Source organism: Gopherus flavomarginatus, chromosome 4, assembly GCF_025201925.1.
Source record: "Gopherus flavomarginatus isolate rGopFla2 chromosome 4, rGopFla2.mat.asm, whole genome shotgun sequence".
NCBI classification, from domain to species: Eukaryota; Metazoa; Chordata; order Testudines; family Testudinidae; genus Gopherus; species Gopherus flavomarginatus.
This window is the reverse complement of record NC_066620.1, coordinates 216413465-216429955: the sequence shown is the minus strand read 5'-3', so window position 1 is coordinate 216429955 and position 16491 is coordinate 216413465. Positions and strand designations below refer to the sequence as shown.

General features: G+C 56.4%; 1 protein-coding gene and 1 long non-coding RNA gene across 7 annotated transcripts in view; one reads left to right on the top strand and one right to left on the bottom strand.

The window, feature by feature from the left end:
• DNMT3A (DNA methyltransferase 3 alpha) overlaps positions 1-16491 on the bottom strand; it is a 284321-nt gene that overhangs the window by 35127 nt on the left and 232703 nt on the right. For all 6 annotated transcript variants that reach the window (XM_050948759.1, XM_050948761.1, XM_050948762.1 and 3 more), the window contains 7 exons: positions 15444-15602; positions 15230-15337; positions 14602-14758; positions 12592-12741; positions 11315-11359; positions 9447-9526; positions 182-294 (listed from right to left, as the gene is read on the bottom strand). In XM_050948759.1, coding sequence (XP_050804716.1) covers positions 182-294; positions 9447-9526; positions 11315-11359; positions 12592-12741; positions 14602-14758; positions 15230-15337; positions 15444-15602 — 812 coding nt within the window. The remainder of the gene's footprint in view (positions 1-181; positions 295-9446; positions 9527-11314; positions 11360-12591; positions 12742-14601; positions 14759-15229; positions 15338-15443; positions 15603-16491) is intronic.
• Positions 204-8632, top strand: LOC127048899 (uncharacterized). Its single transcript, XR_007773798.1, has 2 exons — positions 204-1356; positions 1458-8632. It is a non-coding gene; the product is annotated as an uncharacterized LOC127048899 (long non-coding RNA).

The window sequence follows — 16491 nt, the reverse complement described above, 5'->3', positions numbered from 1 at the left end:
TCCCCAAGGCCTCTCCGGTCCCCTCATTCCTGACTGGCCTGGGTGCAGGGGCCCTGGAGAACCGGCTGCAGGTCTCAACCCTTCCTTCCCAGGGCAGTGGCTAGCTGATGTTCCTGCCCAAGCCCAGATGGAAGCGCAGAGCCGGTGCAGCTGGCCGAGCGCCCTGGGGTCTCACACCCACCTGCAGCAGTTGTTGTTTCCACACATGAGCACCTCACGGCCGCCGCAGCAGATTGTACAATATGACTGATATCCATCGTCGTCATATTGGTACGCGCACTCCAGGAAGCAGTTCTGGGGGCAGTGAGAGGGGCGTGAACACTACATCCCCTCCACACCCCTCCACCCCAGGGGACGGCCCACAGCACAGACGCAGGGCTCTGCACCTGGCCATGGGGACGCTGCCCAGAGTACTCCACCCTCGGGCTGCCCTGCTGGGCTAGGGAGCAGAACCCCTGCAGCTGACGCGCTGGGCTTCTGCGGCCCGGGCTGGCCTGCTGCGGGAGCCTGCCTCGAGGGGAAATTCTTCGAGCAGAGGGATAAAAGGACCTGGAAATGCTTCAAGACAGCAAAGGGATGGAACCCCAGGAGAAGAGGAGGTTACTCACCTGTAACTGGAGGTTCTTCGAGACAGGTGGTCCCTACCTGCATTCACTGAGGGGTTATGCATGCGGCATGCGCCTGGAGCTGGAGCATTTGGAAGCAGGCGTGTCTGTTGGTGCATGCGCCCTTGCGTCACCTCATGGTTTTGTCTGAGGTGATAACGGGTGGGGCAGAGTGACCACGCCCTCTGTTCCTCCACCAGATGTGCAGCAGAGGGGCTGGAGGGCGGGCAGTGGAATCCCGAGGGGAGGGAGGAACGGAGGACAGCCGTGCAGAGTCCCGCACCAAGGTGCGGCCAACTCCACGTATGTCTGGAAGCGACACATCGGGGAGAGTGCTGCAGTCGACGTGTGGGCTCTCACTCCAAGTCCCGTCAATGGAGAGCAGAGTGTAATACAACCCAAAAACTGCTTGACAATCCTGCCTGCTCCTTAAGCCTTGCAGCTATTGCAATAAACGGTCTAGGGCAGCGGTTCTCAAAGATTAGCAACCCCAGGACCCTCAGTTTGATTTAAAAATTTTTGAGACCCCCTGCCCTGTCTGTTCACTGAGGCCCCACCCCCACTCGCTCCATTCCCCTTCCCTCTGTTGTTTGCTCTCCCCCACCCTCACCCACTTTCACCAGGCTGAGGCATGGGTTGGGGTGCAGGTTGGGGCCCAGGGGTGGGGAAGGGGGTTGGGTGTGGGGGGGTGCAGAGTGCAGGCTCTGGGAAGGAGTTTGGGTGCAGGAGGGGACTCTGGGCTGGGGTGCAGGTGGGGACTCGGGTGGGGCATGGGGTTGGGTGTGGGGGGTGCAGAGTGCGGGCTCTGGGAAGCAGTTTGGGTGCAGGAGGGGACTCTGGGCTGGGGTGCAGGTGGGGACTCAGGGGTGGGGCAGAGGGTTGGGTGTAGGGGGTGCGGAGTGCGGGCTCTGGGAAGCAGTTTGGGTGCAGGAGGGGACTCTGGGCTGGGGAAGGGGGCTGGGGTGCAGATGGGGGCTCAGGGCTGGGGCAGGAGGTTGGGTGTGGGGGGTGCAGAGTGTGGGCTCTGGGAAGGAGTTTGGGTGCGGGAGGGGACTCTGGGCTGGGGAAGGGGGTTGGGGTGCGGGAGAGCGTTTGGGGTGCGGGGGCCTGGTAGCACTTACCACAGCTCCTAGGAAGCAGCTGCCAGGTCCCTGCAGCCCCTAGACCAGTGGTTCCCAAAAATGTTACAGGGGGTTCTCGGGAAAAAATTCCCTATGGCGGACAGAGCTGTCCCTAGGGATCCCAGACAGCACGGGGCCAGCAGCCCGGAGCCCCTGGACTTCCAAGAGCTAAGCATATCAAAGCGAGCATCTCTACCCCACTGAGGAGAGTTAAACTTCAAGACTCCTTATAAGAAATGGAAAGGGAGGTGGATTTTTTGTTGTTGCTGTTTTTAAAATGAAACAGGCAGCTAGGATTGTTTTTAAATTATTATGAAGAACAAGTTTAAGCTTTGTTGTAAGGTGCGTTGTTTGCCTGGACTGCTCAAGCCCTGAATGCTTGTGTAGGAGGAACTCTGAGTTGGCTTCTTAAATCCCTTCCTGCTGTTTCACATCTGATACTCCTTGATGAAACACAGGAGCCTTGTCTTGTAACAGGCTTATTCAAAGTGATACAAGCTACGAACGTGAGATCTTGTCAGAGTGTTGCCGTTTTCATAATGTAATAAAAATACTGCAATGATAAATAATAATTAATAATAAATAGTGTGTAATAAACATGTCATAATAACAAATGGTATATTTCCAAGATCACTGCTTTTATAATTTATACTCAGATAAAGGAAAAAATCCCTGGAAATATTCGTTTTTAGGAGAAGGTTCTTGAGACTTGACATTTTAATGAAAGGGGTTCACAGGATGTTAAAGTTTGGGAACCGCTGCCCTAGACGCATGGGCGGCCAGGGAGGCTCTGTGCGCTGCCCTTGTGACCACATACGCCGTCCCCACAGCTCCCATTGGTCACGGTTCCTGGTTTATGGGAGCTGCGGAGCCGGCACTTGGGCGGGGGCAGCGTGCGGAGCCTCCCTGGCCACCCATGAGCCTAAGGGCCGCAAGGAGCTGGTGGCCACTTCCAGGCAGGTAGGGAACCTGCCTTAGCCCCGGGCCCCCAATGCGCTGGGAGGGAGGGGGAGGAGTTGATCAGCAGGGCCTGCGGACTCCCTGGATCCCAGTTTGAGAAACGCTGGGGACCTCCTGATAGGTCTCGTCCTTGGCATGTAGAAGGTCAGAGCCCTGCGGACGTCGAAGGAGTGAAGGTGCTGCTCCTCTGCCGAGGCGTGAGGCTTTGGGAAGAAAGCAGATGAGTGTACGGGGTGGTTGAGATGAAACTGAGCTATGACCTTTGGTAGAAACTTGGGAGTGCAGGCGCAGGAAGACTTTATCCTTATGGAACGTGGTGAAAGAGGGGGCCCTCCATCATGGCCCCCAGTTCGCCTTCCCTTCTCGCCGAAGTGACAGCCACTAGGAAGGAGACTTTCATGGAAAGGAGGGACATAGAGCATAAAGCCAGAGGCTCGAAGGGCGGTTTCATTAACGCCGCTAGAACGAGGTTGAGGTCCCACTGGGGAGTGATAGGCTGGATGGGTGGGAAAGTCCTGAAGAGACCTTTCCAAAACCTGGTAGTCAATGGATGTGTAAATATGGAGTGTGCTTCCATGGGGCGGTGGAAGGTACTGATTGCCACTACATGAACCTTGAGAGAACTGAGGGCGAGCCCTGATGTCTTCAAGGGCAAGAGGCTGTCAAAAGAAGAGAAATGCCCACTTCCTTAGGGGAAAGCCCTTTTGCTGGGACCAAAGGCCAAGTGATTCTCCTTGGCTCAACAGGAACGCCTCGTGGACTCCCTCCTGCTGCTCGAAAGGCTATCATGCCCCACCGACGAACATTCTCGTTCTAGAGAAGATGCCCATCCAAATACCAAGCTTTGAGGTGAAGTGTCTGTGGATTGGGATGTCTGATCCTGCTGTTGTGTTGCGGGTAGGGGAAGTGAGGGACAGGCTGACAGAAGAAGATGGTTGGGAAACCAAAACTGGGGTGGCCAGACCGGGGCCCTCTCCTGCCTGATCTTTTGGAGGACTGGTGGGAGGAGAGGAGGAGGGGAAGAAGTAGTTGATCTGGTCTGACCAGTGGAGGAAGAGGCATCGCCTTGAGCAGTACATGCTGCATGTCGTTGTTGCTGTGGAAGGCAAAGAGGTTTCTGGTGGGAGTCCCCCACTGGCTGAAGATGTTGTTTACTACAGAGTCGTGCATCTCCCACTCGTGACTGGAGATGAATCTTCGGCTAAGAGTCTGCACTCACGTTCAGAATCCCCAGAAGATAGACTGCCAACAACAGGCTCTTGTGGGCAATGCACCAATCCCGCAGACTGACCACTTCTGCACACAGACCTCCTGCCCCCTGGTCTGTGATGTAATAGATGGTGGTGTCCAACACGACGAGAACATGATGCGAGCGAATGGATGGGAGAAATGCTTGACACGCTTGCCGTACTGCCCGGAGTTCCAGAAGGTTGAGGTGCATCCTGAATTCCCGAGGGGTCCATGTCCCTTGCATCATGTGATGGGCCATGTGTGCTCCCCATCCTGTGAGGGATGTGTCCTGTCCAGGGAGGATGGGGATCCCTGTACAGACCTGCTGCGGGTCCATTCACCACTGGAGGGAAGAGAACACCTTGGGGGGGACTGACAACATAAAGCCTGTGGCACATAGAGTGTGAGAGTTTCATGGGGTAGGTACAACCTGTCATGGGGTGTCAGGTCACATATAGTCAGAAGAAAAGGAAAGGCAGTGCCACAGCCGGATAGGTCCTACGCTGGTGACCCTGACCATAAAGTGTGGTAGTACGGCCTAGTGGCTGGAGTCGCCCCTCCTCATGGGGCTGTATGGCTCAGTGGCCAGCGTCAATTGAGTGACCCTTCCTTACAGGGCTGTGTAGCCTACTGGCTGGAGTCAATAAAACTGTCCACATCTGAGGGGTTGTGTGGCCTTTTGGCCCACTGGGGAAGTGGAGCGCCGCCTAGGAGTGTGTGGTGCCTGGGGTAGGGGGACCTGGGCCCTCCCTGCTCCTCTGAGTCCCAGCCCAGGGCCCTGTCAGTGGCGAGGGTGCTCACCACTGAGTCAGTGGGGATCCCCCCGAAACACACTGACCTGTTCTCCAGTTCTCGCCCCCTGGGCTGCTTCCTACCCTGTCTTCTTCAGAGGTGTCCCCATGGTCTCTGGGGTCCTCGGCCGGTGCACCTCCTGATGACTCCCTTCTCTGGATTCCACAAACACCCTAGAATCCGTCTGGGGCTCGGGGTGCGTTGGCTCTGTGGTTTGGGCTGGTAGCAGCTCCCGGGAGACAGCCTGCAATCTGCACCCTTCCTGTTCAGCAGCCTGGACTGAGCAGAGCTGCTTCTTTAATATCTTGCCTACAGGCTGAGCATGCCCAACAGAGGTGGAGGGGCATGGCCTTCTCATCCTGCAATGCGCAGTTAACCCTTTCTGAGCCAGGATGTGTTAGGTACACCCCATCATAGTGAGTAAACCCTCTGGAGCGACATCTGCAGACAGCGAAGGTGGAGGTGAGCGAAGGCAGTGATATATGTAGAGGATGCCATGTGGCCAAGGAGGGATAAGCAAGTCCTGACCGGGACAGATGGACTGTTGACTATCCAGTCAATGAGTTCCTGTAGAGGCTGGAACCTGTCCCTTGCTAGGTAAGCTCTGGCTGTGACCAAGCTGATGGAGACCCCTATGAAGACTTGGGGCTGTGTGGGAATCAAAATTGATTTTTCGATGTTGACATTGACTCCCAGGGAGGAAAGGAGTCTGAGCAACACGGAGGTCGAGATTCAAGCCTCGTCTCTGGATTGCGCCGCTAGTCAAGATGGGGAATATCAGGACTCCAGAGGTGGGCCGCTATGATACAGAAAACTTTGGTGAAGACCTGGGGAGCAGTGGTGAGCCCAAATGGCAGAACTCTGTACTGAAAATGCTGAAGGCCTACCATGAACCTCAGGAATTTTCTGTGAGTTGGATGAATGTCTATGTGACAATAGGTGTTCTGCATATTGAGAGCCATAAAGCACATGCCTTTCCTAGTAACAGCATGATGGCCGCTAAAGCGACCATACGAAACTTGGCTGGCAGGTGAAGCGGTTGAGGCAACGGAGATCCAGGATTGGTCTCCATCTGCCATTCTTCTTGCGTACCAGTAAGTAAGTGGAATAGAACCCCGTGCCCCGATAGCTCGGGGGAACGTGCTCTCTCACTCCCCTTTGCAGTAAGTGGCCATTTCTAAGGCAAGGATGCTGTTGTGAGAGTGGTCCCTGAAGAGGGATTGGGGTGGGCGATGTGGATGAGGTAGTGTGCTGAACTCGATTGTGTAGCCATAGCTGATGGCATCCAGGACCCACTTGTCTGTAGTTATTGCACTCCAAGCTGGTAAGAAGAATGCTAGATTCACCTGAAGGGGACGCTCTAGTTGCATGGCAGTTGGAACGGTGGTTGACACTCAGAAATATTGTTTCTGAGAGATCTGAATGTGAGATGCTGAAGTCTGGGAAGGAGGCCTGGAGGGCGGGATCGCTGGGTCTTCTGACACTTCCGAGGAGGTTCATATGGTCTCTGGTGGAAGAATGAGGAGTCCTGAGTAGGTGCTGGGTGGTAGAAGTTACCAGATACCCAGCGATCGAAGTGTGACTCTAGAATCCTTGAGGGAGTGGAGGGAATAGTCAGTCTTCAGATTCAACCAGTGCAACTCATCGAACGAGAGCTCCTCGATGGTATTTTGCACCTCCCTGGGGAAACCGATTTGTGGAGCCATGATTCCCTCCGCATGACAAAGCCCGTGCCCGTGAAGAGGATCCGCAGGGTCTTGAGCTGACTGTAGCGCTGTTTGCCCTCCTGCAGGACAGACTGGAACCATACTCGACTTTGCTGAGGCACCTTTCAGTGAAGTCCTCCAACTTTCCGTAGTTGAGGAAGTCAGATTTGGCCAGCAAGGCCTGGTAGTTTGAAATTGGAGGCTAGCTCAAGAGAAGACCTGGAGCCTCAGAAGGTCTAAGCATTTGCCCTCCTTATCCGACGGGGTGGAGCATGAGTGTTGCTGTCTGGACTGTTCTGTTGCTGCTTGCACCAAGAGGGAACTGGGTGGGGGTGTGAGAAAAGGAACTTCGACCCCTTGGCCGGTACGTAGCATCTCTTCCCTGCCCCCTGGGAGGTAGCTGTGCAAGTGGGCAGGGTAGGCCAAACCATATGAGCTGGTTTGAGAATGGCACCATTGATCGGCACCAAGGAATGAAGGGTGTCAAGGACCTGGTGCTGCTCGTCTCGTACTCCCTCCAGTGGAATATGAAGGCCATCCGCCACTTCACAGGAGTTCTGGGAACTGCCAAAAGTCATCTGGAGATGAGGTGGAGTAAGGTTACTGCAGCGGCTGGAGAGGACGATGGGAAATGCTCTTGCTCTGGCAGTACTGGTGGAACCGGACTGCACAGGTTGGAGTACGTGCCCGAGGGCCCCCTGAGCAGGGAGGGGGTGAAGCCCTTGTGCTCTGTTGGAATCCTCCCATGATGAGAACTCAGATCTTGGTTCCAATGGTGGTACCGTTGGAGCCGGTGGAAGTGTGAAAACCGTAGAAGGATGAGTTGCAGCATGACTTGATTGCGGTAAGTCCTGGATAGGAGATTGGACCTCCCTAGGTGCGGAGGGTAGAGGAAGGCATTGAGATCTCAGTTCTCCTAGGGCAAACAATTCATGTGGTTCTGGTGCTTCCTCCAATCCACCTAGTGTTAACGGTACTCATTCCGCAGCCAGAACCGGCACTGCAGTGGAGGACTGTCCCGGAGTTGATGGAGCCCTTGTTTTAAGGGAGGCTGACAGAGTGTGCATGACTGGCTGCTCGGTGCCGGTGGAGCTGCTGGTCTGCATGATTTTTTGTCATGCTTGTGCACCTTGGAACGCCCCGCTTCTCCGTGGCTGGTACATGTGGAAGGGATGTCATCATTCTTAGGCTTGGAGGAAGAATTACTGTCATGCTTATCACAGAAGATTAGGGTTGGAAGAGATCTCAGGTCGTCATCTAGTGCAACCCCCTGCTCAAAGCAGGACCATGGTTCCCTGCCTCCCAACTAGGCCCTGGCACATGGTCCGTAGCAGTGGTGCCAGTGGACCAGGACTATGTCTCCATAGCGGGAGGCGCACTCCTGGGTTTCTCAGGCCAATGTACGGAGCAGTTCTCTGGCCTGGTTCCAATTAAGGACTCATGGTGACCTTCTTGAGGCAGAGAGCCTGGCCTTCTCGGATACGGCATTGGAAGGACTGGCAGATACGGCTCCTGGATACAATGTGGGCCTCTCCCAAGCAGCAGCGGCACCACTGCTGCTTGTCACTGACCGAGAAGGAACACAGGCAGGAGGTGCAGATCTTGAATCCTGGCATCTTTGTTACAATCCACTTTCTGCGTGTGGGTGCTGGGGTGGGAGAACCGGTAAACAGATTCCACAAAGGCCTCAGTTCTACTAAAGCAGCAAGGAATCCTGTGGCATCTTACAGACTAACAAATGTTAGTCTATAAGGTGCCACAGGATTCTTTGCTGCTTTTACAGATCCAGACTAACATGGTGTGATGAACTAGGAATGTTCTTAATGTTTTCTCTGAATACTGTGTTGGTGCCTCGGTGTCCCCTAGGCAGTTCTGAAGTATCTGGCAGAGCAAAGGGCCAATGCACTTAAATGCCTGGCACTCTGTCTCCTAGCAACTGATGGCCTGGGCCCCTCCCCTGCAAAGGTGCCAGCTGAAGGTGTTGGAGACAAAGGGATCAGGTGACCTCCTGGCCCGGGAAAGGAGCTGAGCAGAGAGGAGGGGCTGGAGGGGGTTGTGAGTCTGGAGCTGGCTGGGGACGAGGAGTGAAGTGCAGACATGGGGGTCTGGCTCACTGCCCCCCAGAATGGACCCGGCCGAGGGGTCCGGCTCGCGGTACCTATAAGCTCTGTTTTAGACCCTGTTCCTGTCATCAAATAAACCTCTGTTTTACTGGCTGGCTGAGAGTCACGTCTGACTGCGAAGTGGGGGTGCAGGACCCTGTGGCTTCCCCAGGACCCCGCTGGGGCGGGCTCGCTGTGGGAAGCGCACGGAGGGGCAGAGGATGCTGAATGCTCCAAGGAGAGACCGAGGAGGTGAAGCCGTGTGAGCTTCTTGCCCTGAACAAGTCTGCTCCAAGGGAGAGGAGGCTCCCCAAAGTCCTGCCTGGCTTGGTGGGGAGCTGTTCCAGAGCATCGCCTGGTGACTCCGTGACACACGGCTACCCCTCTGATACTTGACAGTTTTACTAAAATTATTCCTAAAAATGACACTATGGTAAAAACAGCAAAAACTGGAAGAAAACGCTCTATAATCCTGAACTGTTATTTTCCAGTAGGTCAGAGACAAGACGACACTAGCAGCTCGGGCTGGGACCATGCAGCGGTGAGAAGGAACTGGAGACGTGGTTGGTCCGCCCCACCCTTTATCGCCTCGGATGAACTCATGAGGTGAAGCCAGGGCGCATGCACTGACCAACAGACACTTCTACTTGCACATGGCACACGTGTGACACCTCAGCGGAATGCAGTAGGGACCATCACTCGAAGAAGGTGCCCACATCGGGGGAGAGAGGCCTCATGTTAGCTTGGGAGGCCCAGGTGGCACTGGCCTCACTGCAGCTGAGGCCTGAAGCTCGGGTTTCGCCCCTCTGCAGTGCAGAACTGGACAATCAAAGTGCACATGCGGCTTTGCTCGTGTCTGGCCTGGAATATCCAGGGAGGCTGGGGGCCAGGCCAGCCTACAGAGACAAGAAGGCTCCCCCCACTCCATACCTTGCAGTTTTGGCACATTCCGCCGATAAATAGAGGGTGTTCCAGGGTAACGTTGAGGCTTCCACAAGAAATGCAGATATCTGACGAGGGGGAGAGTAGAAAAAGCAAGTGTCTTACATACAATGGGGGCTTCTCAGCCTCACCTCCACCCCCTCCCCCTCACTCTGTGCCCCAACTACCTGGCCCAGAGCACCCCAAGCTCCCAGGAACCATCCCATGCTGCACTGCCAGCCTGGCTTCCCAACTGAGTCAGTGGGAGCCCCAGCAGACCCCACACCCACTAGCCACAAGAGGAGTCTGGACGGCCACACACGTTAAGGCTCGGAAGAGTCATTCGATATCCTGCAGCACACCAGGCAGAGACTCCAGCCAGCAATTCCTGCCTCCAGCCCACAAGCTCCAGAGGAGTTAGAGCACATCCGTTCCACAGACCCCTGGGCCTAAGCTAAAGATTCCCCACAGCCGCTAGTGCTTGCTCCAGTGGGGCGTTACCCTCCTCTCCCTGTTAAAACTGCTCCTTATTCCTAGCCTGGATTTGTCTAACTTCAGATTCCAGCTACTGGGTCTTGTTCTGCCTGGAGAGAATGAGCCATCAGCCCCATGCAGAGCCAGAAGCAAGGCTCGTACCCTTCCCTCAGGTCAACTAAATGAGAGTTGCAGGGTGCAAGGCCAGAAAGGACGGTTCCATCACCCCGCCTGGTGGGTGCGTATCCAAGGCCACTGTACGCCAGCCAGTTCCCCCTGTAATGTGTGTGTGCCAGCAAGGCAGTCAGTCTGCATTTAGAAATGCCAAGTGGTAGAGAATCCCCCACTGCCCTTGGGAGTGTTGTGTCCCCCCCACCCCCGGGTTAATCCCACACATTTTTACAGATCTGCACCTTATTTCTTGTTTGAATGGTCTGGCTCCAGCTCCCAGCCTCTGGCTCTCAGCTGCCTGTCTCCACTAGCGGAAAGCCCTCTAGGACATGGTGAGTTCTCCCTGGGAAAGCACTTACACACTGTAACCAAGACACCTCTCAATCTTCTCCCTGGTCAGCTAAACAGACAGTGCTCCAAGCATTTACTCCAGCCCCGTCCGCCTGCTTTGGATGGCTCTTTTCTGCACCCTTTTAAAAGTGTGACCCCCAGAACGGGACACCAAATTCCAGCAGCATCTCACCAACGTCGTGTACAGAAGGAAGATCCCTGGGCTCCTCCTTGCTACTCCCCTGGTTACACAGCCAAGGCTTGCTAACGCTCATAATGTGCACTGTGACTTTGTATCACTTCCAGGCCCTGATGGCCCCCCACTCTGTGCACATGGCCTGCGCCCCTGGCTCCTACCCGGAGAACCTGGCATTGCCTGTATTGCACACGTTGTGTTTGAACGGGCCCAGCTTACCCGCTTGCTAGTTACCCCCTGCCAATGGCTGCGCCATCCCCTAACTTCACCAGCAAGGACCTGAGATTTTCATTCAGACCAGTGCTGAAGACACTGAGCAGCATGGAGCCAACTACATTCTAGTCCAGTCTCCCATCTCTAACCACATCTCTGTGCCACCTGCCTCAGCACTGCTCCCCTGATGATCCCAGCAGTGTGGGAATGCAACACCCATGACCTCTCCTGGTAGTGGCCCATGCGGTGTCCCCAGGACAGCCCTTCCACCCGCCAGGATGGCCGCAGTCTCACCGCTGCCTGCCAGTCAGGTGCAAACCAGGAGGTGTCTCTGCCAACTGGCTCCCTTCCTGCCTCTCCGCTACCACAGTCCCTCTCTATGTGGCAGGACGATGTGTGGGCAAGGGGGAGGCTGAGGCTGATCGACGTCCCCTCTCTAGGGATGTCTAGCAGTGGCCGCGGGCGCTAGGCACCTCCCTGCTCACATACTCACCTTCAATGTTCCTGCATTTCTGGCGAACCTCATAAACAAGCCGCTCTGGGAAAATGAAAGAAGAAGTCAGGCAGGTCACAGGGGGGCCTGGAGGGCGGCTGGGTTACACACAATGGCACAGGATGCTCTGCGCCGGCCCGGGGGCAGCTCGTAAGGAAAGAGCGGGAGTTTCTACAGGGCCCAAGAGAAGGGTCTTTCCCTAGCCAGGACTCGGCCACTCAACCCTGCCATGGGGCGGGGGGGGATTCCAGCCCCTTCTTGTACTGCCCCTGGGGGCACGGAGTCCTGGATGCAGAGGAAATGACAGTGTCCCCAGAGATGAGGCAGTGCGAGGGAGACAGGGACCCTGCTGCCCAGGGAGGAGCCAGGAACAGCAGAAGTGGGATCCGGGCCCTCGTACGGGTCTGCTCCAGGGCCCATGGGAGATCAGGGGTCTTAGAGCAATCCCCCTTGCTGACAGTCTCACAGAGACACGAGGGGTGGAATGGAAGTGAAGATGGCACTCGGCCAACGATCGGGGGTGAGATGCTGGCCAGGCACTGGCCAGGCCCAGGCTACACCTTCCCTCTGGGTAGGAGGTTTAGTGCCCGGGGCCGTTGGGCACCAATCGCTAGCACTACACAGAGCCTGTGCTGCCCCCCAGAGGCAGGGCAGTGTGTGAGCACAGACACGGTGGCCGGTTCTGTCTGTCTCCTCTCCTCTGGGTGGCTGAGGGGAGAGGGGAGCTACTTTGGGGGTCCATTACTCTGCAGTGGGGTGGCAGCCCCCACTTCTCTCCTCACCCTTCCCTTGCCCGGCCAGTGAGAAGGAGGATGGCAAATGAGCTCCCAGGCCTGGGAAGGTCTCGAGTGGGGTTAAACTCAAGTCTAGAGGCAGCCCCTGTCCAGGACAAGCTGGAGCTGCCCTGGGCTCGGGGTTAAAAACCAGATTCCAACTGCCCGAAGGGGCAGGGGTGGGGCCCACAGCGGCCTGGCTCAAGGGGCTCTCCGCAGCTCAAGAAGGGGAATTTGGGAGGTAGGCTTGGGCAGCAATAGTTCTCAGGCTGGCTGGGGGGTGGTACTAGTGCTCCCAGGGCCAGCAGACAGAGCCCTGCAGCCTCCCTGGGTCAGCGGGGTGTCTCTGCTCTCATGATGCCAGCAGCACCATGGGAAATGCTGTTCTGGAGCTGCAGTGGTGGCCAGCGGAGCTTGGTGCCAGTGGGGGTGAGTGGACCTGTCTGGGGCCAGCCAGCTACCCACCCCTCCCCAGAGGCCCTCCCTCAGCGGGCGGGCGGCTACCTCGGGTGCGCTCGTCTATGATCTCCTTGACCTTGGGCTTCTCCGTTGTGCTTTTCCTTGGTTTTTTGGCTGGCGGAGGCGGGGGGTAAGCGGCTGCTTCTGGCTCCACCCACATCTCCGTGTAAACTTCTTTGTAGGGATTCCGTTCCTCTGCGCAAATGGACAGGGACGTGGTCAGAGCGGGCGCAGGAGAGCAGCATGGACCAGCTCCTCGCAGTGGGCACAGGGGAGCTGGGCAAGGCAGTCGGCTGCCAGGCATTTCCCAGCAACACCTGTGGCAGCATATGCAGCTGGCCCCGAGCCTTTCACTGCTCCCTCACCCTTCCTCCCTGCCGCCTGCCTCTCTCTGCCATCAATGTGATGAATCTGATCTAATATCTCACTGAAGGTGACAGAGCCAGACAGAGTTAATTACCTCCCAGACTGACCTGACCCAGGACCAAACTTTAGAAACTGGTTAGGAAGATCTGTAAATGAACAGAGCTTTGAAATGCTAGTCTGCATTGTTAGAGGTAGAAGGGGAGGTGTTTGCTCAGGGCTTGGGATGTCAGCAAACAAGGCTTGTCTATTGCTAGAGCTTTGATTCAAAGCTCAAAAAAGGAATATTAACAATTAGGAAGACACTTGAGGGAAATAGTATTATTGTCTCTGTGTCTCTTTGAAGGTTGTGGTAACCTGTATCTGAACTGTTTAATGGATAAATTACCCTGTGCTAATTGCCAGGATGTTTGGGAGAAGGAGTTAAGCCTATTGTTTTCTCAGGCCAAAAGGCTGCTGGAAATGTATAAAAACCCTGGGACACAATCCTGCTTCATCTCAGATCTGCTTTGGGTTTCAAGAGGGGGAAACCTTAAGCCATAAGGATTGAGATCCCCAGTCACTGACTGGAGTCACCCTGAATATGGGCACTGGACTATAACATATGGTCTATTTTTAAAAGGACTTTTGGAAACTACAAGCTCATCTCTGCCGTGTCTGAACCTCAAGAACTGAATTCAAGTCTGTCCGTATATTGATCTTTTAACCAACATTCTCTCTCTTTTCTTTTTAAATAAATGTTAGCTTAGTTAATAAGAACTGGTTATAGCATGTAATTTGGGTAAGATCTAAGTTATAATTGGACCTGGGTGTGTGGCTGATCCTTTCGGGTTGGAAGAACCTTTTCTTTTATAATGATGAGATAAGATTTTCAGGAATCATCATCATATCTGAGGTGTGTGTCTGGATGGAGGCCTGAGGCTGAGTACTTTAAGGGAACTGTGTTGTTTGGACTTCTGAATAACCAGTGAGGTGCTACAGAAGCTGTTTTGTTCTGGCTGGTAAATCTAAGTACTGGAATATCCACCAGCTTCCGGGGTTTGTCTGCCCTGTTTTGTTTGCAATTCACCCTAATTGAGTGACCTCAGCTGGCTCCCACGGGCAGCACCGTCACACCTGCCAAGGTTGGACCGGGCACTCCTTGGGGCAGGAGCTGGCTGATTTTGCTGCACAGCAGGGCCCTAATCCCTACCTGGGGCTTCTCGGCTACCATGCCAGCAGCAACCCCACGAGCTGTGGTTGGGAGGGGAGGCTGGCAGATCACAGGTAGGTGCCGACAGTGGGGAGCTGGGACTGGAAAATTGCTCCCAGCGGCCAGGACCGCTCCTGGAGAGGCAGGTCAAGGCTGACGAGTCGAGATCAAGGAGACGGGCAGGCTGGCAAGGCCGGCCAGCCCCTCTGTGCTGCCCCGAACCTGGCCTTTGAGGCTGCAGAGAAGGACCGCAGTGGCTAGACCTGGTGAGGACAGAGCTTCTGGTGATAACTGAGCCAGGGACAAGATGGCTGTGGTAAGTCAGCCTAAGCCAGGGGAAGGGGAATACAGCATCTCGCTGCCATGCTCGGGAGCTGATGTGCCAGGTGCCATGGATATGCAGGCAAGTCCCAGTGCCCCTCCCCGTGGCGCAGTGCCCATTCCGCAGCCTGGCTCCCCCTGCCTGGAGCTGCGCCCTCCCCATCCCACAAGCCCATTACCTTCTGGTGGCTCCAGGCCTTTGGGACCAGATGGCTGGAAGCCCCCCAGGGCCCACTCGATCATCTGCTTGTTCTGGATCTCCACCGCTTTGGAAGTGTCTGTCTCGTCGTTCTCGGGGCATGCTGGGAAGATCTTCCCTGCTCTGCTGCTGGCCACCTGTGCAGCGAGCCCCAGGGTCAGGCCAGTTGCCCACAGCCCAAAAGGAGTCTCCCTTGCCCCATGGCAGGGCTCTGCCCTGCTGTGGGTGCAGTCAGGACACAGGGCCCCTGCCTTTCTGGCCCCAACCCAGCCCACATCATTCAGGCATGGGCTGAGTGGGCTGCAGGCGCCCCGATGAGCAGCGCAGGAGGTTGCCCAAGCAGATGACTGCTGGTCTAACTCCAGGACTCATAGCACTGCCTAGCCGAATGGATGGGACCGAGGCCTGAGGGCCCTTCCCTTCCAGCCCCTCCCTGCCAAGGAGTCTCTCTCCGGCCCCATCGCCGAGCGTCTGAGCACCTCGCCCTCCGTAACACGTTCACCCCCCTCGGCTGCCCGTGGTCAGTCTTCTGCGGCCTGGGCCAATCCAAGGCTCATGGGTGGATGGGCATAGGGACTGCAAGGGGCCCCCTCTCCGGCCGCTCTTACCTGCAGGACCTCGTAGATGGCTTTGCGGTACATTGGCTGCTTGTTGTACGTGGCCTGGTGGAAGGCATTGGAGAAGGAGCTCAGTGGCAGGAGCTTCTCCACGCAGACCTGTGGGAAGCAGAGATGGGGCTGTGAGAGGAGAACACCCCTCCGCCAGGGCAGGCCTGAGAATTGCCAGCCTGCAGCCCAGACAGCGCCTGGTGCTGCCACTTACCACGGAAAACTTGCCATCTCCAAACCACATGACCCAGCGGGTGCCCTCAGCTGCTCGGCTCCGCCCAGTCATCCACCAGGACACAATCCGGCCAGGCCACCAGGAGAATCCACGCAGCTTCCCCCACACCAGCTCGCCGATCCCGAAGCCTCGGCCATCCTGCCAGCCCGGGGAGCAGATGGAGCGTCAGCGAGTGGGCCCCCCCAGTCAGAAACAGAGCTGGGCCTGCCCAGGGAGGGGTAAAGCAGGGGGCTGGACATGGGGAAAGGGGAACAGTGAGGATGGGGGGGTCAGGCGGGGGGGGGGACAGGAATGGGCAGGATGAGATATACACGTGTAGGCCAGTAGAGAGAGCTGGGGGCAGGCGAGGTCAGGAGAGGAGTGCGGGGATGCAGAGCGGCCAGAAGGAAGGTGTGTAAGGGAGGACGGGGGAGGGGAAGCACAAGATAGTGGAGGGAGAGAGGTGTGCAGGGGGGGGCAGAGGCTGGGGGGGAGGTGTGCAGGAGAGGACAGGGGAGGGGAGGCACAAGATAGTGGAGAGGAAGAGGTATGGAGGGAAGGACAGAGAAGAGGCACAGAGTGGGGGAGGGGAGGTATGCAGAGCAAGTTGGGAGAGGGGAGGCAGAGGGTGGGGGAGAAGTGATGTGCAGGAAACGATGGGGAGGCAGGCGTGCATAGAAGGATGGAGGATGGGAAGGGGAGGTGTGCAGGAGAGAATGAGGAGGCATGGGTGGGGGTGAGGGGACGTATGGAGGGAAGGACAGGAAAGAGGCACAGGGTGGAGGAGGGGAGGTGTGTAGGGTTGGGGAGTGGTGGTGTGCAGAGAAGGCTGAGGGAGGGGAAACATGCAGGGTGGCAGGGGGGAGGGGAAGTGTGCAGGGAAGGGAGGAGCAGGGGGAGGGAGGGGTACAGGGAAGGACGGGGAGGGGAAATATGCCGGGTGAGGGAGGGGAGGTGTACAGAGAAGGATGGGGGAGGGGAGAAGAGAGGGGGGGTGCAGAGAAGGACAGGGGAGAGGAGATATAGGGTAGGGTAGGGTAGAGAGGAG